The 15,188-nt window shown below is 41.6% G+C and overlaps 1 protein-coding gene across 1 annotated transcript in view; it reads left to right on the top strand.

Moving 5' to 3' along the window:
• The first annotated feature begins 2,339 nt into the window (after positions 1–2,339).
• The window catches only part of DTD1 (D-aminoacyl-tRNA deacylase 1), a 167,504-nt gene continuing 154,655 nt past the window's right edge, over positions 2,340–15,188 (top strand). Inside the window, exons 1-3 of the mRNA XM_058563306.1 lie at positions 2,340–2,443; positions 7,801–7,891; positions 9,839–10,074. Of these exons, the coding sequence (XP_058419289.1) occupies positions 2,401–2,443; positions 7,801–7,891; positions 9,839–10,074 (370 nt within the window). The 5' untranslated portion in view covers positions 2,340–2,400. The remainder of the gene's footprint in view (positions 2,444–7,800; positions 7,892–9,838; positions 10,075–15,188) is intronic.

Raw genomic sequence — 15,188 nt, forward strand, 5'->3', positions numbered from 1 at the left:
TAAAAGAGGACCTGGTGTTTTGGCATATTTTTAAAACTTTTTATTTTGAAATAATTTCAAACTTACAAAAAAGTAAGTGCTTTTCACCTAATCCTCCAGTTGTCAGCCTTTTACCTTATTTGCTTTATCACTCTCTTTATTTTCTCTGTATCTGTTATTTTTCTCCAAACCACTTGAAGGTAAATTGCAAATGTCATGTCCCTTTACACGTAAATACTTCAGCGTATATTTTCTAAAAAAAAAGCTGTTCCCTTACATAAAAATCAGGAAATCAACGTTGATTTGATGCCATTATCAAATCCAGTAGTTCTCAAACTGTTCTCTGGGATCCCCTTTAGAGGATCTGTGATTTCCAACTATTTTTATATAATGTAAAGACAATATTTGCCTTTCTCATTCTTATTCTTTCAGGAGTGTACAATGGGGTTTCCCAGAGGCTCCATGGTGCATAATGACCTCATGGCTCTAATGCTGATATAGAATGGATTTTTTATTGCTATTTTTAAATGTATTAATAAATCAATGTTTAACAATTTTTCTTAGTTGTAAATTGTAATACAGTAAATACCTTTAGATATAACCTATATAAACAAAAGCTATTTGGGTGCTTAATAATTTTTAGGAAAGTAAAGGGGTCTTGAGATCAAAATATTTGAGATATGTTGATTTAATATAAAAAATTTTCAAATTTAACCAACTGTCCTAATAATAAACTTTTTTCCTTTTCTTTTTTGGGGGCCAGGATACAACCCAGGTTCATACATCACTTTTAGTTTTCCTATTTCTTTAAAAGCCCCATTTTATCTGCATCAGTTCCTCAGACTTTCTTTTCCTTGACATTTTGAAGAATCCTGGCTGGTTATTTTGCAGAAAGTTCCTCAATTTAGGTTTATCTGATGTTCCTTCATGATTGGATCGAAGTTATATATTTTTGGGAGAAATATCACAAAACTGACATTGCGTCCCTCTCAGCACAATATTAGGAAGTGTACGATGTTCGTTTGTCTCATTACTGGTGAAGTTAACTTTGGCCGCTTCATTAAGGTAATTTAGTATGCAGTATTTAACATTCAAGCATACTAGTTTGTAGTCTTTTCTAGCCCAGTAACTTGCTCTCCATTTGAATGCTTTCTCTTGTGGGGGAGGAAAAAGTTTTCAACTAACTTAGGGTCCCTGACTGGGTCTGAAAATTAAACTGACAAAGATTAACAGGAGGAAAGCATACAAGTTTTTTTAAGTTTTACATGACACACAAGCCTTCATAAGGAAAAGAAGACCCAAGGAAACATAGGCCTGTGTAGTTTTATGCTGGGTCTGACGAGGAGTGGGCAGTGTGGAGGAATGCGATAGGGCAAGGGGTAGGGTAAGTGTGGAAAGCTGGGACACTCAGCAAGGCCCGTTTGTTCAGACTCTTCTTGGCGTCCCGGCATCCCTTCGTCCCTTCGTCTTGGGAGATGAGGATGCTCCTTTCCTCCAAGTGTGGGGAGGGCTCCTTTCACGTGAGGAGCCTGTTGCAGGGGAGAAGGGTGGGGAGAAGGTCAGAGTGATTTTCCTGCTTCTGCTGTTTTCTCAAACTCCTTCAGCCTAAAATATTGAAGATGCCAAGGTGCCATATTTTGGGGTGGCGTGTCCTGAACCCCATCACTCTACACCCACCAATGCTATTAGAGGACTCTAAGAAGAAGACACACCCAGAGGGACTTATTTCATCAGTGATAATAATTTGTTAGGTAATACTGGTACAGTCCTTTGCAGCTTTCTAAGCACTTTTACATAGTCTTTTATTTCAATCTCCTAACAACCCTGCGAGGGGGACTAAGTATTAGTATTTGTAATAAAGGAGGAATTAGAATTATAGCATCATGTGTCGCTATACCACCATGACATAGCTAAGTCAAATTAACAGTGAAATGGCTATTTTATGCAGCAGATCCTGTTCCATGTGGTTTCTGAGAAGCCACTGAGGCAAGATAAAAGAGACTAAGCATTTGGGAGGATCTGTCTGCCGAGGAGTGGAAAAAACGAAGGGGAACACAGGAATAGGATTCAGGACAAGGCTGGGATTTAGGGATGATTGGCTCTTAAACCGGGAATGTGACCAAAAAACTGCGATCTGGGCGGCAATTGGGGGCTGCGCGGGGGGTTGCTGGATCCGAGGGCTGGGGCGGGGCCCAGCTGTGGGTGGGCGAGGTTACGGCAGCAGGTGGGCTTGACCGGTGTGGGCGGGACCAACCCGTGGGTGGGCGTGGCCGACGTGGGCGGGCCGCCGCGGAGCGCGGCCGACGGGACGCTGGGCGCGCTTTTTGGTGTCACCCCCAGAGGGCGCCGGCCGCAGAGCCGCCCGCAGAGTCGCGAGGCCGGAAGGAGCGCGGCGCCGCCCAACTCGCCCCAGCCGCCGCCATGAAGGCCGTGGTGCAGCGCGTCACCCGGGCCAGCGTCACAGGTCAGTCGGGCGGGGCCGGGCCCGGGAGGAGCCGCCCCTGACCCCGCGCTAGGCCTTCCCCGGAGGGTCCCCCCGCGCCGTCCCGGGGCCGCTCCGGCCGCTGCGGCTCCTGCGCGAGTTCGGCCCCCGCGGCCCCGAGTCCCCGGCCGGCTCCGGGCGCCGCCGAGGCCGGAGAGCGCCGTCCACGTGTCTGGCCGGCCCCGGCGCGCCCCCGGCCTCAGGACTTCCTCTTTGGATTCCTGATAATCGCGTCTTATTATGATTATCGTCATTGTATTGTCCGTAGTACAGGGTGGCAGAACCCGCGAGCATCCCCGTGGCCCGTTCTTCCATGGAATGTTGCACGAACAACATGTAGGGAACGTTTCCGGAGCAAGAACTCCCCCTTTCCAACGTTCTGTTTTAAATTGTGCCCATTTCCCACATGTCCCAGTCTCTGTGGAGCTTGACTTCCAGTAAAATGCACAGATGTGAAGAGTGGCTCGCTTGGATGAGTTCTGACAGTTGTGCCCACCCACGTGACCAGCGCCCAGGCTAGACCCAGGACGTTCCCAGCCCAGGGACACCTCTCTTCCCCACGCCGAGCCTTGCAGGGATGGGGTCAGAATCTAAAGAATTCAAGATGAGATATTTCTCTTTTTCACCAATTTCTTGTGGACCTAGCCACCCAACCATTGGTCGTCACTTCATCCCTCCAGCCTGGTTTGAACATCAGGGGTCCAGGGGATTCATGTAGATAATGTAGTCGTTTTAAAAACTCAAACCAAGATAATGATATTTAAAAAAATTTGAATGACAAATTTTAGATTGTCTTCTAGTCTTTTCTATTTTTATTGGCAGAATTATAATATTGTTCCTGTTCAAGTAATTCCAGAAATCCTTTCGTTCAAGCCAGTCTACACCAAATATGTGTTCTTGTGTCCACAAAAGTATAAATCTAAAAGCAAAATGACAAAATCCCCTAAAGAAACAACCAAACCTAGCAAAACCATGTATTGAGATCTGAGATTCTACTTTTCAATGATTTCTAAGCTGTTCTGGTAACTGGTTTTGGATATGGTCCTGGAGTAACAGAGATTAGAATAGCACTGTGAGTTATAGAATTTTAAAACAGAGTTTTTTTTTTAGCATTTCAGTTAGTATTTAAGTTCGCTAAAACTGGGAAAACTCATAGATGAAAAGATTTTTTGCTTTTTTGAGAATAATCTGGTAGTCTGCTGTATCTGGTCATCACCAACAAATGAGTAAACTTTAGAGAATTTAAGTTTTGATCTTCTCTCTCTTGAACTCTCCATCCTGCTGATATGGAATATTGAAAACATGTATTCTGTGAGATTTGCTGAATAGTTTGAGTGATTTTAGTTTACTATTGAAATTGCATGCTTTTAGTTACAAACAAACAAGTAAACCAACCTGTATATTAAAAAAGATGAGTGTTAATTGTGGGAAGGTTAATAATTTGGGTGTTGATAATGGAATTCTCCCTCAGCACTGGAGAGACCTTTGAGTTAGCCAGGCCTTCTAGTTGAATTGCGATGGAAAGATTTTCTGATTCCTTTAAAATGTGGCTGGCTTCACTGAAATGTAACTGTACGTGAATGGCATTTTATTTCAGGGGTTCTAAAATGTTACATCCTATTTTATGGTTGGGACAGAGTAGAATATTAGGAGTCACATTGTATTATGTGACAGATTCACTTTATGAGGTTGGTCAGGCACATTTTGATGCCTTAGCATGGTTATTGTGATAATCGAATTTTAAAAGCTTTGTTATGGAACATTTCAAACATAATCATTTGGTTACACAGATGGAGTAGGACAGTGACCTCCATGTCCTATCACTCAGCTTCAGCAGCTAAAATCTGAATGGAATCACAGACTGTTGGGAAGAGGATCTAAAATGGTTGGGTTTGAACGCATTAATTTGGGAGGTTGTGAATTCTCGAAGAAGAGGTCTTGGGTGATGCTATGCATACATGGAGAAGTTGACCAGACATCTCAGGTCTTGTCTAGCCCTGTGATCTTTTGTCTAAAATGGTGATTCTCAAATTTTTTCCCTTGGAAATTATAGAAATTTGTCTATAATAAAAGATCTCTTTGAACTTCCTAATTCTTCCGCTTGTCCCTGGAGGAGGGATAAAACTGCTCCAAAATAAGAGAGCAAACTGTGTCATATATAGGTTTTGGGGCATAATTTATTTCTTATTAAGACAATAATACATTATAAAAATGCTGAAACTCTTCAAATAGTGATTCTGCTTTTGAGAATCTACTCTAAGAAGATAATCCTAACTATAGAAAAAGCTTGGGAGGAATGAATAGGCATAGCACAGAGGATTTTTCGGGCAGTGAAACTACTCTGGGTGATACTATAATGGTGGATACATGTCATTATACATTTGTCCAAACCCACAGAATGTACAACACCAAGAGTGAACCCTAATGTAAACTACGGACTCTGGATATAGAACAAGTGTACCCCTGTAGTGGGGGATGTTGATAATGGGGGAGGCTGTGCATGTGTGGGGGCAGGGGGTATGTGGGAAATCTCTACCTTCTGCTCAATTTTGCTATGAACCTAAAACCGCTCTAAAAAGTAAAATCTGTTAAAAAAAAAAAGCTTTAGTGTACAAAGATTTTCATCATAGTGTTATTTATTGAATGAAAAATTTGAAACAAGCCATATATCCAGCCAAATGGGATGGCTAGTCAGTCCTTCAGATGGAATGCAATGATTCCACTTGATGGGATGCAGCTATTAAAAGATGTTTAGGAAAAGCTTATAACATGGAAAAATGCTTATGCAATGTTAAGCAAAACATGAGACAGAAAAATTTATATATAATATTATTATAGTACTTGAAAACAAATATGAAGTAACATCTATGAATAGAGAAAATATCAGAAGGGAATCATTAAATTATTAAAGTGCTTGTCTTTGGGTGTTCTTTTTTCCTTCCTGTTTCTTATATTTTCCGAATTTTCTATAATATATATGCATTACTTTAATGGTGGCTATAGCTAAATAATCATTTTTAAAATTTTTTTATTTTATTTTTTTGCTGAGGAAGCTTGACCCTCAGCTAACATCTGTTGCCAATCTTCCTCTTTTTGCTGAGGAAGATTAGCCCTGAGCTAACATCTGTGCCCATCCTCTTCTACTTTGTATGTGCGATGCAACCACGACATGGCTTGATGAGCAGTGCGTAGGTCCGTAGGTCCGTGCCCGCGATCCAAACCTGTGAACCCTAGGCCGCTAAAGCAGAGCGCACGAACTTAACCACTACGCCACCGGGCCGGCCCCAGTAATCATTATTTTTTAAGTTTTTAAAACATACTTTGGGGCCGGCCCGGTGGCGTAGTGGTTAAGTTCGCGCAGTCCGCTTCAGCGGCCTCGGTTCCCAGGTTCAGACCCAGGCTCGGAACTACACCACTCATTGTGCCACGCTGTGGTGGCAACCCACATACAGAAAATAGAGGCAAGATTGGCACAGATGTTAGCTCAGGGCCAATCTTCCTCAAGCAAAAAATAAATAAATAAATAAAACATACTTTGGGGAAAATTTAGAAAATATGTTGACATTGTAAGAAAATAATATTGGTTTATTTAAAGAACAAATAGAACCAAAGACTTTTTCTAAAGCCAGATGTTAGCTCAGGGCCCATCTTCCTCACCAATAAATAAATAAATAAAACGTATTTTGGGGAAAATTTAGAAAATATATTGACATTATAAGAAAATAATGTTGATTTATTTAAACAGCAAATAGAACCAAAGACTTTTTCTAAAGCCACACAAACAAGCAAACAACTCCAGTTGTTTACTGCTTATGTCAGGATGGATTATTTTTGTTGCAGCTTTTGAGTCAGTGGCTCAAAGGGCAGTAAATCACTCATAGTCCTTTATAAGACAGGCGGCACAAGAAAGTATTAAAATATTTGTGTTTTTTTAGCATAAAAATAAGAGAAATTAAGCTTTGCTGATGGTTCAGGAGTGGGTCAATGCTGGTGCTCCTCTGGGGTCTGAATTTCAGGTGGTCCCTTGTTAGACACCTGACAGAAGAGGGGAGTTTCTCACTTTTTCCTTAGCTAACAGAATATTGCAACGTGGTCCAGTCTGTGTTGCCTTGTCAGGTATATTTAGAGTATTTAGATATTATTATCCAGCAGAAGCAAACAACAAGAAAATGGCGGAGTTGATCTTTCTACTCATTGGAACATTAGGTCAGTACATGATAAAATAACAAAACATCAATAATCTAATGAGATTTGGTGAAAAGTTGGCCAAAAAAATTGAAAATTATGAAGATCAACATTTGAAATATGGGTTTAGGTTCACCATCATAATGATGCATCCTGGCCAGCACCGAGATACTCTCTAATGGGAGTACAGCTTACATTTGGGAGTAGAGCTTCCATTTGACTACAAATACATACACGAATGTTTGAAATAGGAATATATGTTCAGAGTTTTTTTTTTTTTTATGTATGAGGTGCATGATTCAAAGAGATTTGGAGATCATTCGCTTATACTGCAACTTTAGTACTAAACTGGGAAATAATAGAAGTTTGCTGACTTGAAGCTTAACGTATACATTGTGGTTTTTATGTATAATATATTTATCTTCTCTGTAGTAAGTAGAAAATTCATTTCTTTGTTTTTATAACATAAGTGTTTTCTGTTTTGTGCTACCTGTGTACTGTGTTACCAGATTTGCTGATTTCCGAGAAAAGCAGATGTCTCCTTTCTGAGAATTAACATAGCTGAGCTGGATTGTCTGGGGAGGAAAACTCTGTTCTATTTTTACAGATGGGCGAACTCCATCATAGAAAGCTTCAGGTGTCTTACCCAAGGTAGCACAGATGAAAATGTGGCCCTAAAATCCTGCTTAATGGTTGTTTGCTTCACAACTCATTCATTCCAGATATAAAGTCAGAATGGAGATGAATTATGATCGTCTTACTGAATTTATGTAACTCTTTTCCTTTTTGAATACTTACTGACTTTGCCAAAGAAGTTTTAAGAAGGATGTGTGATGTTTAAACATTCCTACCATTGCTTAAAAGTGCTCCATAGCACCTGTTTGGTTCTTTTTTTTTTTTTTTTTTAGATTTTTATTTATTTATTTTTTTCCCTCCAAAGCCCCAGTAGATAGTTGTATGTCATAGCTGCACATCCTTCTAGTTGCTGTATGTGGGACGTGGCCTCAGCATGGCCGGAGAAGTGGTGCGTTGGTGCGCGCCCGGGATCCGAACCCGGGCCGCCAGCAGCAGAGCGCACGCACTTAACCGCTAAGCCACGGGGCCGGCCCACCTGTTTGGTTCTGAGTCTTGTTTCCCTTCTGTTTCCTTTCTAGTTGGAGGAGAGCAGATAAGCACCATTGGACGGGGCATCTGTGTGTTGCTGGGTATTTCTCTGGAAGACACACAGAAGGAACTGGAGCACATGTAAGATGCGGATTTCTAAGTCACTGCTGTTTGAATAGGATAAGTGGTCGTTGTATCAATATATGTATGTATACTGGGCACTTCTGTAATATTTTGCTCCTATAAAGTGAGCCTCTGTCACCTTTATCCATGTCCCATTTGATGTAGTGTGGTTATCACTGTGTTTCAGATGAGGAGACCGAGGAAGGGTAATTGTCAAACATCACCCACTAAGTCTGCAGCAGAGTGGGAGTACAACTTAGCTGCTGTCCCTATTTGCTGCTACATTTGCGAACCATTCTCTTAATGCAAAGACCAAGCCTTTTTTCTTAAGGATGATTTCCGTTTTTTAAGTTGAGCAATATGATCTGGGCACTATTTATGCATTTAAAAAATGCCCAGTTGTTCATTGTACGTATAGGATCTGGAACTCAGAGAGATTAAATTACTTGCCCCAGGTCACGCACATACACTTAGCAAAAAGCTTGGCTCCGAGGTAGAATCTAAGCTGGCTGACCCGGAAGCCAGTTCTTTTTTTATTAGGATAGGGGAGTTTGTCATTGCTGTCGCCTGACTGGCTCTCTTAGTACAGGCAGCTTCCCCACTCCCCATGTCCACTCTCCCCGGCAGCACCACTTGGCACATTTACTTCAGATACTTGGGTCCATTTATTCTGCCCCTTGGTGCCCAGAGCCTGGGTATAACCTCACGTAATTGTCCTGTTTGTGATAGGTTGAAAATCAGACTTGAAACCTAATTCTCGCTAAGGTGTTGAAGACTGATAAGGACAGTTCACTACCACTTCAAGGATGTTGGTATTTTAATAGCTGTCCTCTGGGTACTCAGAGAGGCAGTAGAGTGGTGTCATGGTCAAAAGCTGGGACTCTAGGTCTGAATCTCTTTATGGCTCTTTTTGGATATGACATACGTGACATGCATAAGGCAAAAACCTCTGCTATGGAGAGGGGGTAATGAATAGCGCCCACCACAGAGAGTACCTATATAAAGCATCAGTGAATTAGTATTTGTAGAACCCTTGAACATGTCTTCAACATCATCCAGAAAGGTGGCTTTCAAATGATGGAATTTCAACTTTTCATGCAGGTAGTTCTTTGCCATGCTTCTCAAATCTGATCTCTTAAATGTTACCTGGTCCTCTTCCTTGCCAAAGTGGCTGTCCTTTGTCATCCAGATGTATAGAGAAAGCTCCTCTAGGGCTTAAGGAACATATGACATGGTTGTCAAAGGTGTCTTTCCTCAGATCTTTTTGCATATTTGCAGTAATGATGAGTTTTCTCCAGGGTATTTGCTGAATTGTTCATTTTGAGTAGCTCCAAGAAAGGGTGCAAAAATGGGGTGTCATTTATCCCAGTCTAAAGATTGAATTCTTCTATAAAAAATTAGAATTAGACCCATGATTTGACGTATCCTCTAACTTGAAGGAGCAGATAATGGGTGGTTGTCATCTTAGCTCCAGTTCCCACTGGCAGCTGCTGTGAATTGAAGAGACTGGCCAAAAAAAGGAAATCCCCAATCCTATGAGGTAGGACTATTATTACCCCGTGTTACAGATGAGGAAACTGAGGTATAGAGTAGAGAAGTAACATGCCTAAGGTCACACCTCCTGTAAGTGATGCCGGCAGCATTATGTTCTTTTTTTTATTTTATTTTATTTTCCCCCCCAAAGCCCCAGTAGATAGTTGTACGTCATAGCTGCACGTCCTTCTAGTTGCTGTATGTGAGACGTGGCCTCAGCATGGCCGGAGAAGCAGTGCATCAGTGCATGCCTGGGATCCGAACCTGGGCCGCCAGCAGCGGAGTGCGCGCGCTTAACTGCTAAGCCACGGGGCTGGCCCAGCAGCATTATGTTCTTATTTGGCAGGGTGCTGGTGACAATTTGGGGATATAGAGTGTGTTGAGGGGGCTTGTGATTCTTCAGTTAACTCTCACTGTTATTTTTCCGCTTAGGGTCCGGAAGATTTTAAACCTGCGTGTGTTTGAGGATGAAAGTGGGAAACACTGGTCAAAGAGTGTGATGGACAAACAGTACGAGGTGCTGTGCATCAGCCAGTTCACCCTGCAGTGCGTCCTCAAGGGGAACAAGCCTGACTTCCACTTGGCAATGCCCACGGAGCAGGCAGAGGGCTTCTACAACAGCTTCCTGGAGCAGCTGCGCAAGACGTACAGGCCGGAGCTCATCAAAGGTAGGCAGGAGAGTGAGCTCGCCCCGGAGGGAAGTCTCTGGGACACTTCCAGGCAGGGGGAAAAGAGAATCTGCAATTGCAACATCTCCTTTTCCAGAAAGTTCGTTGTTTATGTTTATTACTTACTTAAAACAACATAATGGCTTGCTGCTACTGCTGCTGTTGTACGTGTCCTATGAATGCCTCTGATACCTTTTTTCCTTCATCATTCTTCTTTCACATTTGAAAATGTTTAGCAACCCAGAAGTGTGTCTGATATAGTGGTGTTTTATTTTGGTGGCTTATCCCATCCGACAGAGAAATACCATGCAAGCCACAAATGTGAGCCACATGTAGATTTCGAGGAGCCATATTAAAAAAAATTAAAAAGAAACAAGTGAAATTGGTTTTACAAGTATATTTTATTTAGCCCAGTATATCCCAAATATTATGATTTCATCATGTAATCAATATAAAGGGTTATTAATGGGATATTTACTTTCATTTTCTTGAACTAAAGTCTTCTAAATCTGGTGTGTAGTTTATATTGACAGCACACCTCAGTTTGGACCAGCCACACTTCGAGTGCCCGATAGCTATGTGGCTAATGGCTGTCATGTTCGACAGTGTGGGTTTAGGTCTTTGCTTAATTGCTTATTGTCAGGAATACCAACCTTGTTTGACTAACCAAGATTAAATCTAGAAAATGCCTCAGAATAGTGGTCCTGGTTTGTGGGAGAATTATGAATCTGAAATTATGAATCTTTTTGAGAGAACCATTCATTTCTAGTCTGTTTTTGTGTTTATGGTGTTAAGTTGCATTTAATACCATCATGTTTTGCCCTTTCCTTCAAAGTTATTAGAAAAAGAAATTTAGCCTCCTCTGGTAATGCACCTCAGGGTAAGACCTTTCTAAATAGAGTGTCTCTTTCAGTATCTAACCACAGTTGCTTTTGCTGCCATCATACCCTTTCGTAGACATCTAATGGTTGTTAATAGTTAACTCTGTAGTGTTTCCTGTACTTTAACTTTCTCTCTCTGGATTAAACAAACCCAGATCCCTTTGTTGTTGTTGTTGTTTTTTTATTGTGAAATTTTTGTTGTACGTTATTGTTTATCAGTCACCATATAAGTGCATCCCTCCACCCCTTGTGCCCACCCCCACCCCCCAGCCCCTGGTAACCACCGTACAGTTCTGTCTGTGCGTGTGTTGGTTTATCTTCCACATATGAGTGAAATCATGCCCTGTTTGTCTTTCTCTGTCTGGCTTATTTCACTTAACATAACACCCTCCAGGTCCATCCATGTTGTTGCAAATGGGACGATTTTGTCTTTCTTTATGGCTGAGTAGTATTCCACGGTATATATATACCACATCTTCTTTATCCAGTCATCAGTCGAGGGACACTTGGGTTGCTTCTATGTCTTGGTTATAGTGAATAATGCTGCGATGAACATAGGGGTGCATAAGCCTCTTTGGATTGTTGATTTCAGGTTCGTTGGGTAGATCCCAGTAGTGGGATAGCTGGATCATAAGGTGTTTCTATTTTTAATTTTTTGAGGAATCTCCATACTGTTTTCCATAGAGGCTGCACCAGTTTGCATTCCCACCAGCAGTGGATTAGGGTTCCCATTTCTCCACAGCCACTCCAGCATTTGGTGCTTTTTGTCTTGGTGATTATAGCCATTCTAATGGGTGTAAGGTGATATCTTAGTGTGGTTTTGATTTGCGTTTCCCTGATGACTAGTAACCCAGATCCCTTTTTTATTGGACCTATTTTCAACCATAAGTAATAAAAGTTATTCCATGAGTTTGAAGTTCTGTGGCAGAGCCCCACATTGAGAATTATCAGCTCATCAGATTTGCTCATGTTGAGACCGGGGCAATTCCTTTCCCTCTTCGCCATTTCCTTTTATTTTAGTTCTTGTCTTACTTGTAAAAAGTGTCCATTTGCCATAAGGACACGTGGATTCTGTGTGATCAGGAAGCTCAGGCCTTAGATCAAATCTTGCTTTTACTTGGGTCCTGGTAGAGCAGAATATATTTGCCTCTTATGGAAATATCTAAGTTTAGAACTCCGTTTACAAGTCTGGTCATGGATGTCTCCAGTATTTTTTCCCACCTGTGTCCACTGGGATCCTCCGACCTGGCTTTGCTACAAACATGTTTCTTCCTAGAATTAGTAATTAAGTCAAGTCCTCTTAATAATAATTTTTCTTTGCTGAGCCAAGGATTAAATGCTGCCAGTGTTGTCTTCTCTGCTTGCTGTTTATAGAATCATCCCGTTTCTGAGTAATCTCAGATGTGCTTTAGAATGCACTGAGGTCCCTTGGAAGGATGAGTACAAGGAATATCATAAAAGCATAAGTGAAGGCACTTCAAATGGGAGAACATTGATCATTGTTGAGGAATGCTCAAGTGAAAACAAAACAGCTTTCATCTAAGTCCTTAAAGAGGAGTGTTTTGTGTCTTATCCAGTGCTTTGTGTTCCTAAAAACGCCTTTTACTTTTTGAAATGATATGTATTTTATCCAGGTAATTATATGAAGTGCCTGAAGCAATGTACTGTAAACAGTATAATTTTATAATGGATCAGAATTTAAGCTCATGGGATATGATACATCTGATCATTTTGATGATAAATAGACATGAATTATGCTAAGCGTTTTAATCAAAATTTATTTCCAAATCCTTTGGACTTTCGGAAGCACTGCAGTGATATCATTACTTACTCTTTCAGCTTTTATCTCTTCTATGGTCTTCAGTGGAAAAAATGCATAGAGCATTGTTTACATGTTTGCTGTCTTTTGTTTAATTTTGAGAATTTGGCTTCCAGCTCTAATATAGAAAGCCCTATGTGAGCTGAAGGGATGTTAGAACACAAACAAACTGCTAAATACATTTTTCTTATTTTAGGATTTTCAGGATCACATTAGCAACTTTAAGACTTAAAATACTTTGGGCCGGCCTGGTGGCGTAGCGGTTAAGTGCGTGCGCTCTGCTGCAGTGGCCCGGGGTTCGGATCCTGGGCGTGCACCGACATACCACTTGTCAAGCCATGCTGTGGCGGCGTCCCATATAAAGTGGAGGAAGATGGGCACGGACGTTAGCCCAGGGCCAGTCTTCCTCAGCAAAAAGAGGAGGATTGGCAGATGTTAGCTTAGGGCTGATCTTCCTCACACACACACACACAAAAAAGACTTAAAATACTTTAATTGCATTTAAAAAATTTAAATTTCCCCCCATTTTACTGAGATATAATTGAGTATAACACCGTATTAGTTTTAGTTGTACACATGATGATTTGATATATGCATATACTGTGAAATGATCACCACAGTAAGTTCAGTTAACATCTATCACCTCACATAGTTATACATTTTTTTCTTGTGATGAGAACTATTAAGATCTGCTCCCCTGGCAATTTTTAATATATGATACAGTATTGTTAACTTCATTCACCATGTTGTACGTTACATCCCCAGAACTTATTTATCTTATAACTGGAAATTTGTACCTTTTGACCTCCTTCACCCATTTCCCCTGCCCCTCACCCCCTGCGTCTGGCAACCACTAGTCTATTCTCTGTATCTATGAGTTTGGTTTTTTTTTAGATTCCACATGTAAGTTAGATCCTACAGTATTTGTCTTTGTCTGGTTCATGTCACTTAGTATAAAGCCCTCAGGGTCTATCTGTGTTGTTGCAAATGGCAAGATTTCATTCTTTTTTATGGCTGAATAATAGTCCATCTTATGTATATAGTGTTGATGGACTCTCAGGTTCTTTTCAGTATCTCAGCCCTTGGTTTAATAAGATTTAACATTTATTTTTACTTCTTTCTTCTTTAATGACTGAAACTTTATTTTAAATTTATATTTAATTTGTCTCTCTTACCTGTTAAAGACTGAATGAAAGACTGTGGTCTCCTCTGTGCCTTCCCTCTGTTCTTTCACTGCTTCAACCAGCGCCCATGCCCCTTGGGGCATTTCCTCGCCAGCGCAGCTCTCCTGCACAGACCCAGCCCCGGCGCACGAGCTAGACTGCACAGTCTACTGATGTTGCCTCCCGCTTGCTTGGTGACGGGGCCCCAGGCTGCTTCCCTGGGTTCCATGGGGAATGGGAGCCCTGGAGCACGAGCTACTTATGGTTTGGCCCTCACACACTTTTGTTATTATTATTACTACTATTAATATTATTATTATTAGTGTAAAGCGTGCTAAAATATATCTGTCAAGGGCTTATTATGTGCCAGGCCCTGTGCAAGAGTAAATACTCTCTATTCTTTGTCTCATTGAATCCTGACTACTACCCCACCAGGTGGGCGCTAGGATTACCCCCATTCTGCAGCAGGGTAACCTGTGGAAGGTCACTCAACGTGTAAGTGACAGAGCCTGGAATGGAACCAGCAGCCACCTCTAGAGCCTGAGCTTCACTGACATCTTTGAAAGGCTTCACTGTAGGATTCACATCCTCTTGACTTGTTGGCCTTTTCATTATCCTTCTGACTTCATCATGTCTATGAGGACTTTCCTGCCTTCTCTGCTGTGCTTAGGGAAATTGGTGGAGGGGTTTTTGGACCTCAAGTAGGTCTAGTAAGAGGAGAGCAGTACAGCCTGATGGCAGGTGGTTCTTCATCTCAGAGCAGTGATGTTAATCCAGAATTTTAGTCCTGTTTCTGTTGGGGGAGATTTTATTGGTTCCACTCAAGTCATGCTTTTGTGCCTTCTCTATTGATAAGACACTATTTATCTGCTAGCTGTCATACTAGGCTTTGGGTATATGGTGCTGAGCAGGAGAGATGCTGTTCTTGCTCTAAAGGAGCTTGCCTCTAGTGGGGAAGAGAGAGAGTGAACACGCATGGCTGTTTCTGCTATAGCAAGATACATGTTTCTGAAGAAACTCACATTCTGCGTTAAAACTATCAGGGCTCATGGGAAAACCGCTAGAGACCCATGGCTGGGCCAGAAGGGAGTGGGTACTTGTTTTTCACTTTCATAAAATATAGTCAGAAGGGCTTCTTCTGCCAGTGCTGGGGGCTTGTCCCTTTTCTGCTGAAGGTAGTCATTTTACTCCCACTGTTCTGGCTGTCCTTGCTTAAGAAAACCCATCTCTGACCCCATGTAGCCTCTGTGG

The sequence above is a fragment of the Diceros bicornis genome, chromosome 19, assembly GCF_020826845.1.
Source record: "Diceros bicornis minor isolate mBicDic1 chromosome 19, mDicBic1.mat.cur, whole genome shotgun sequence".
Lineage (NCBI taxonomy): Eukaryota > Metazoa > Chordata > Mammalia > Perissodactyla > Rhinocerotidae > Diceros > Diceros bicornis.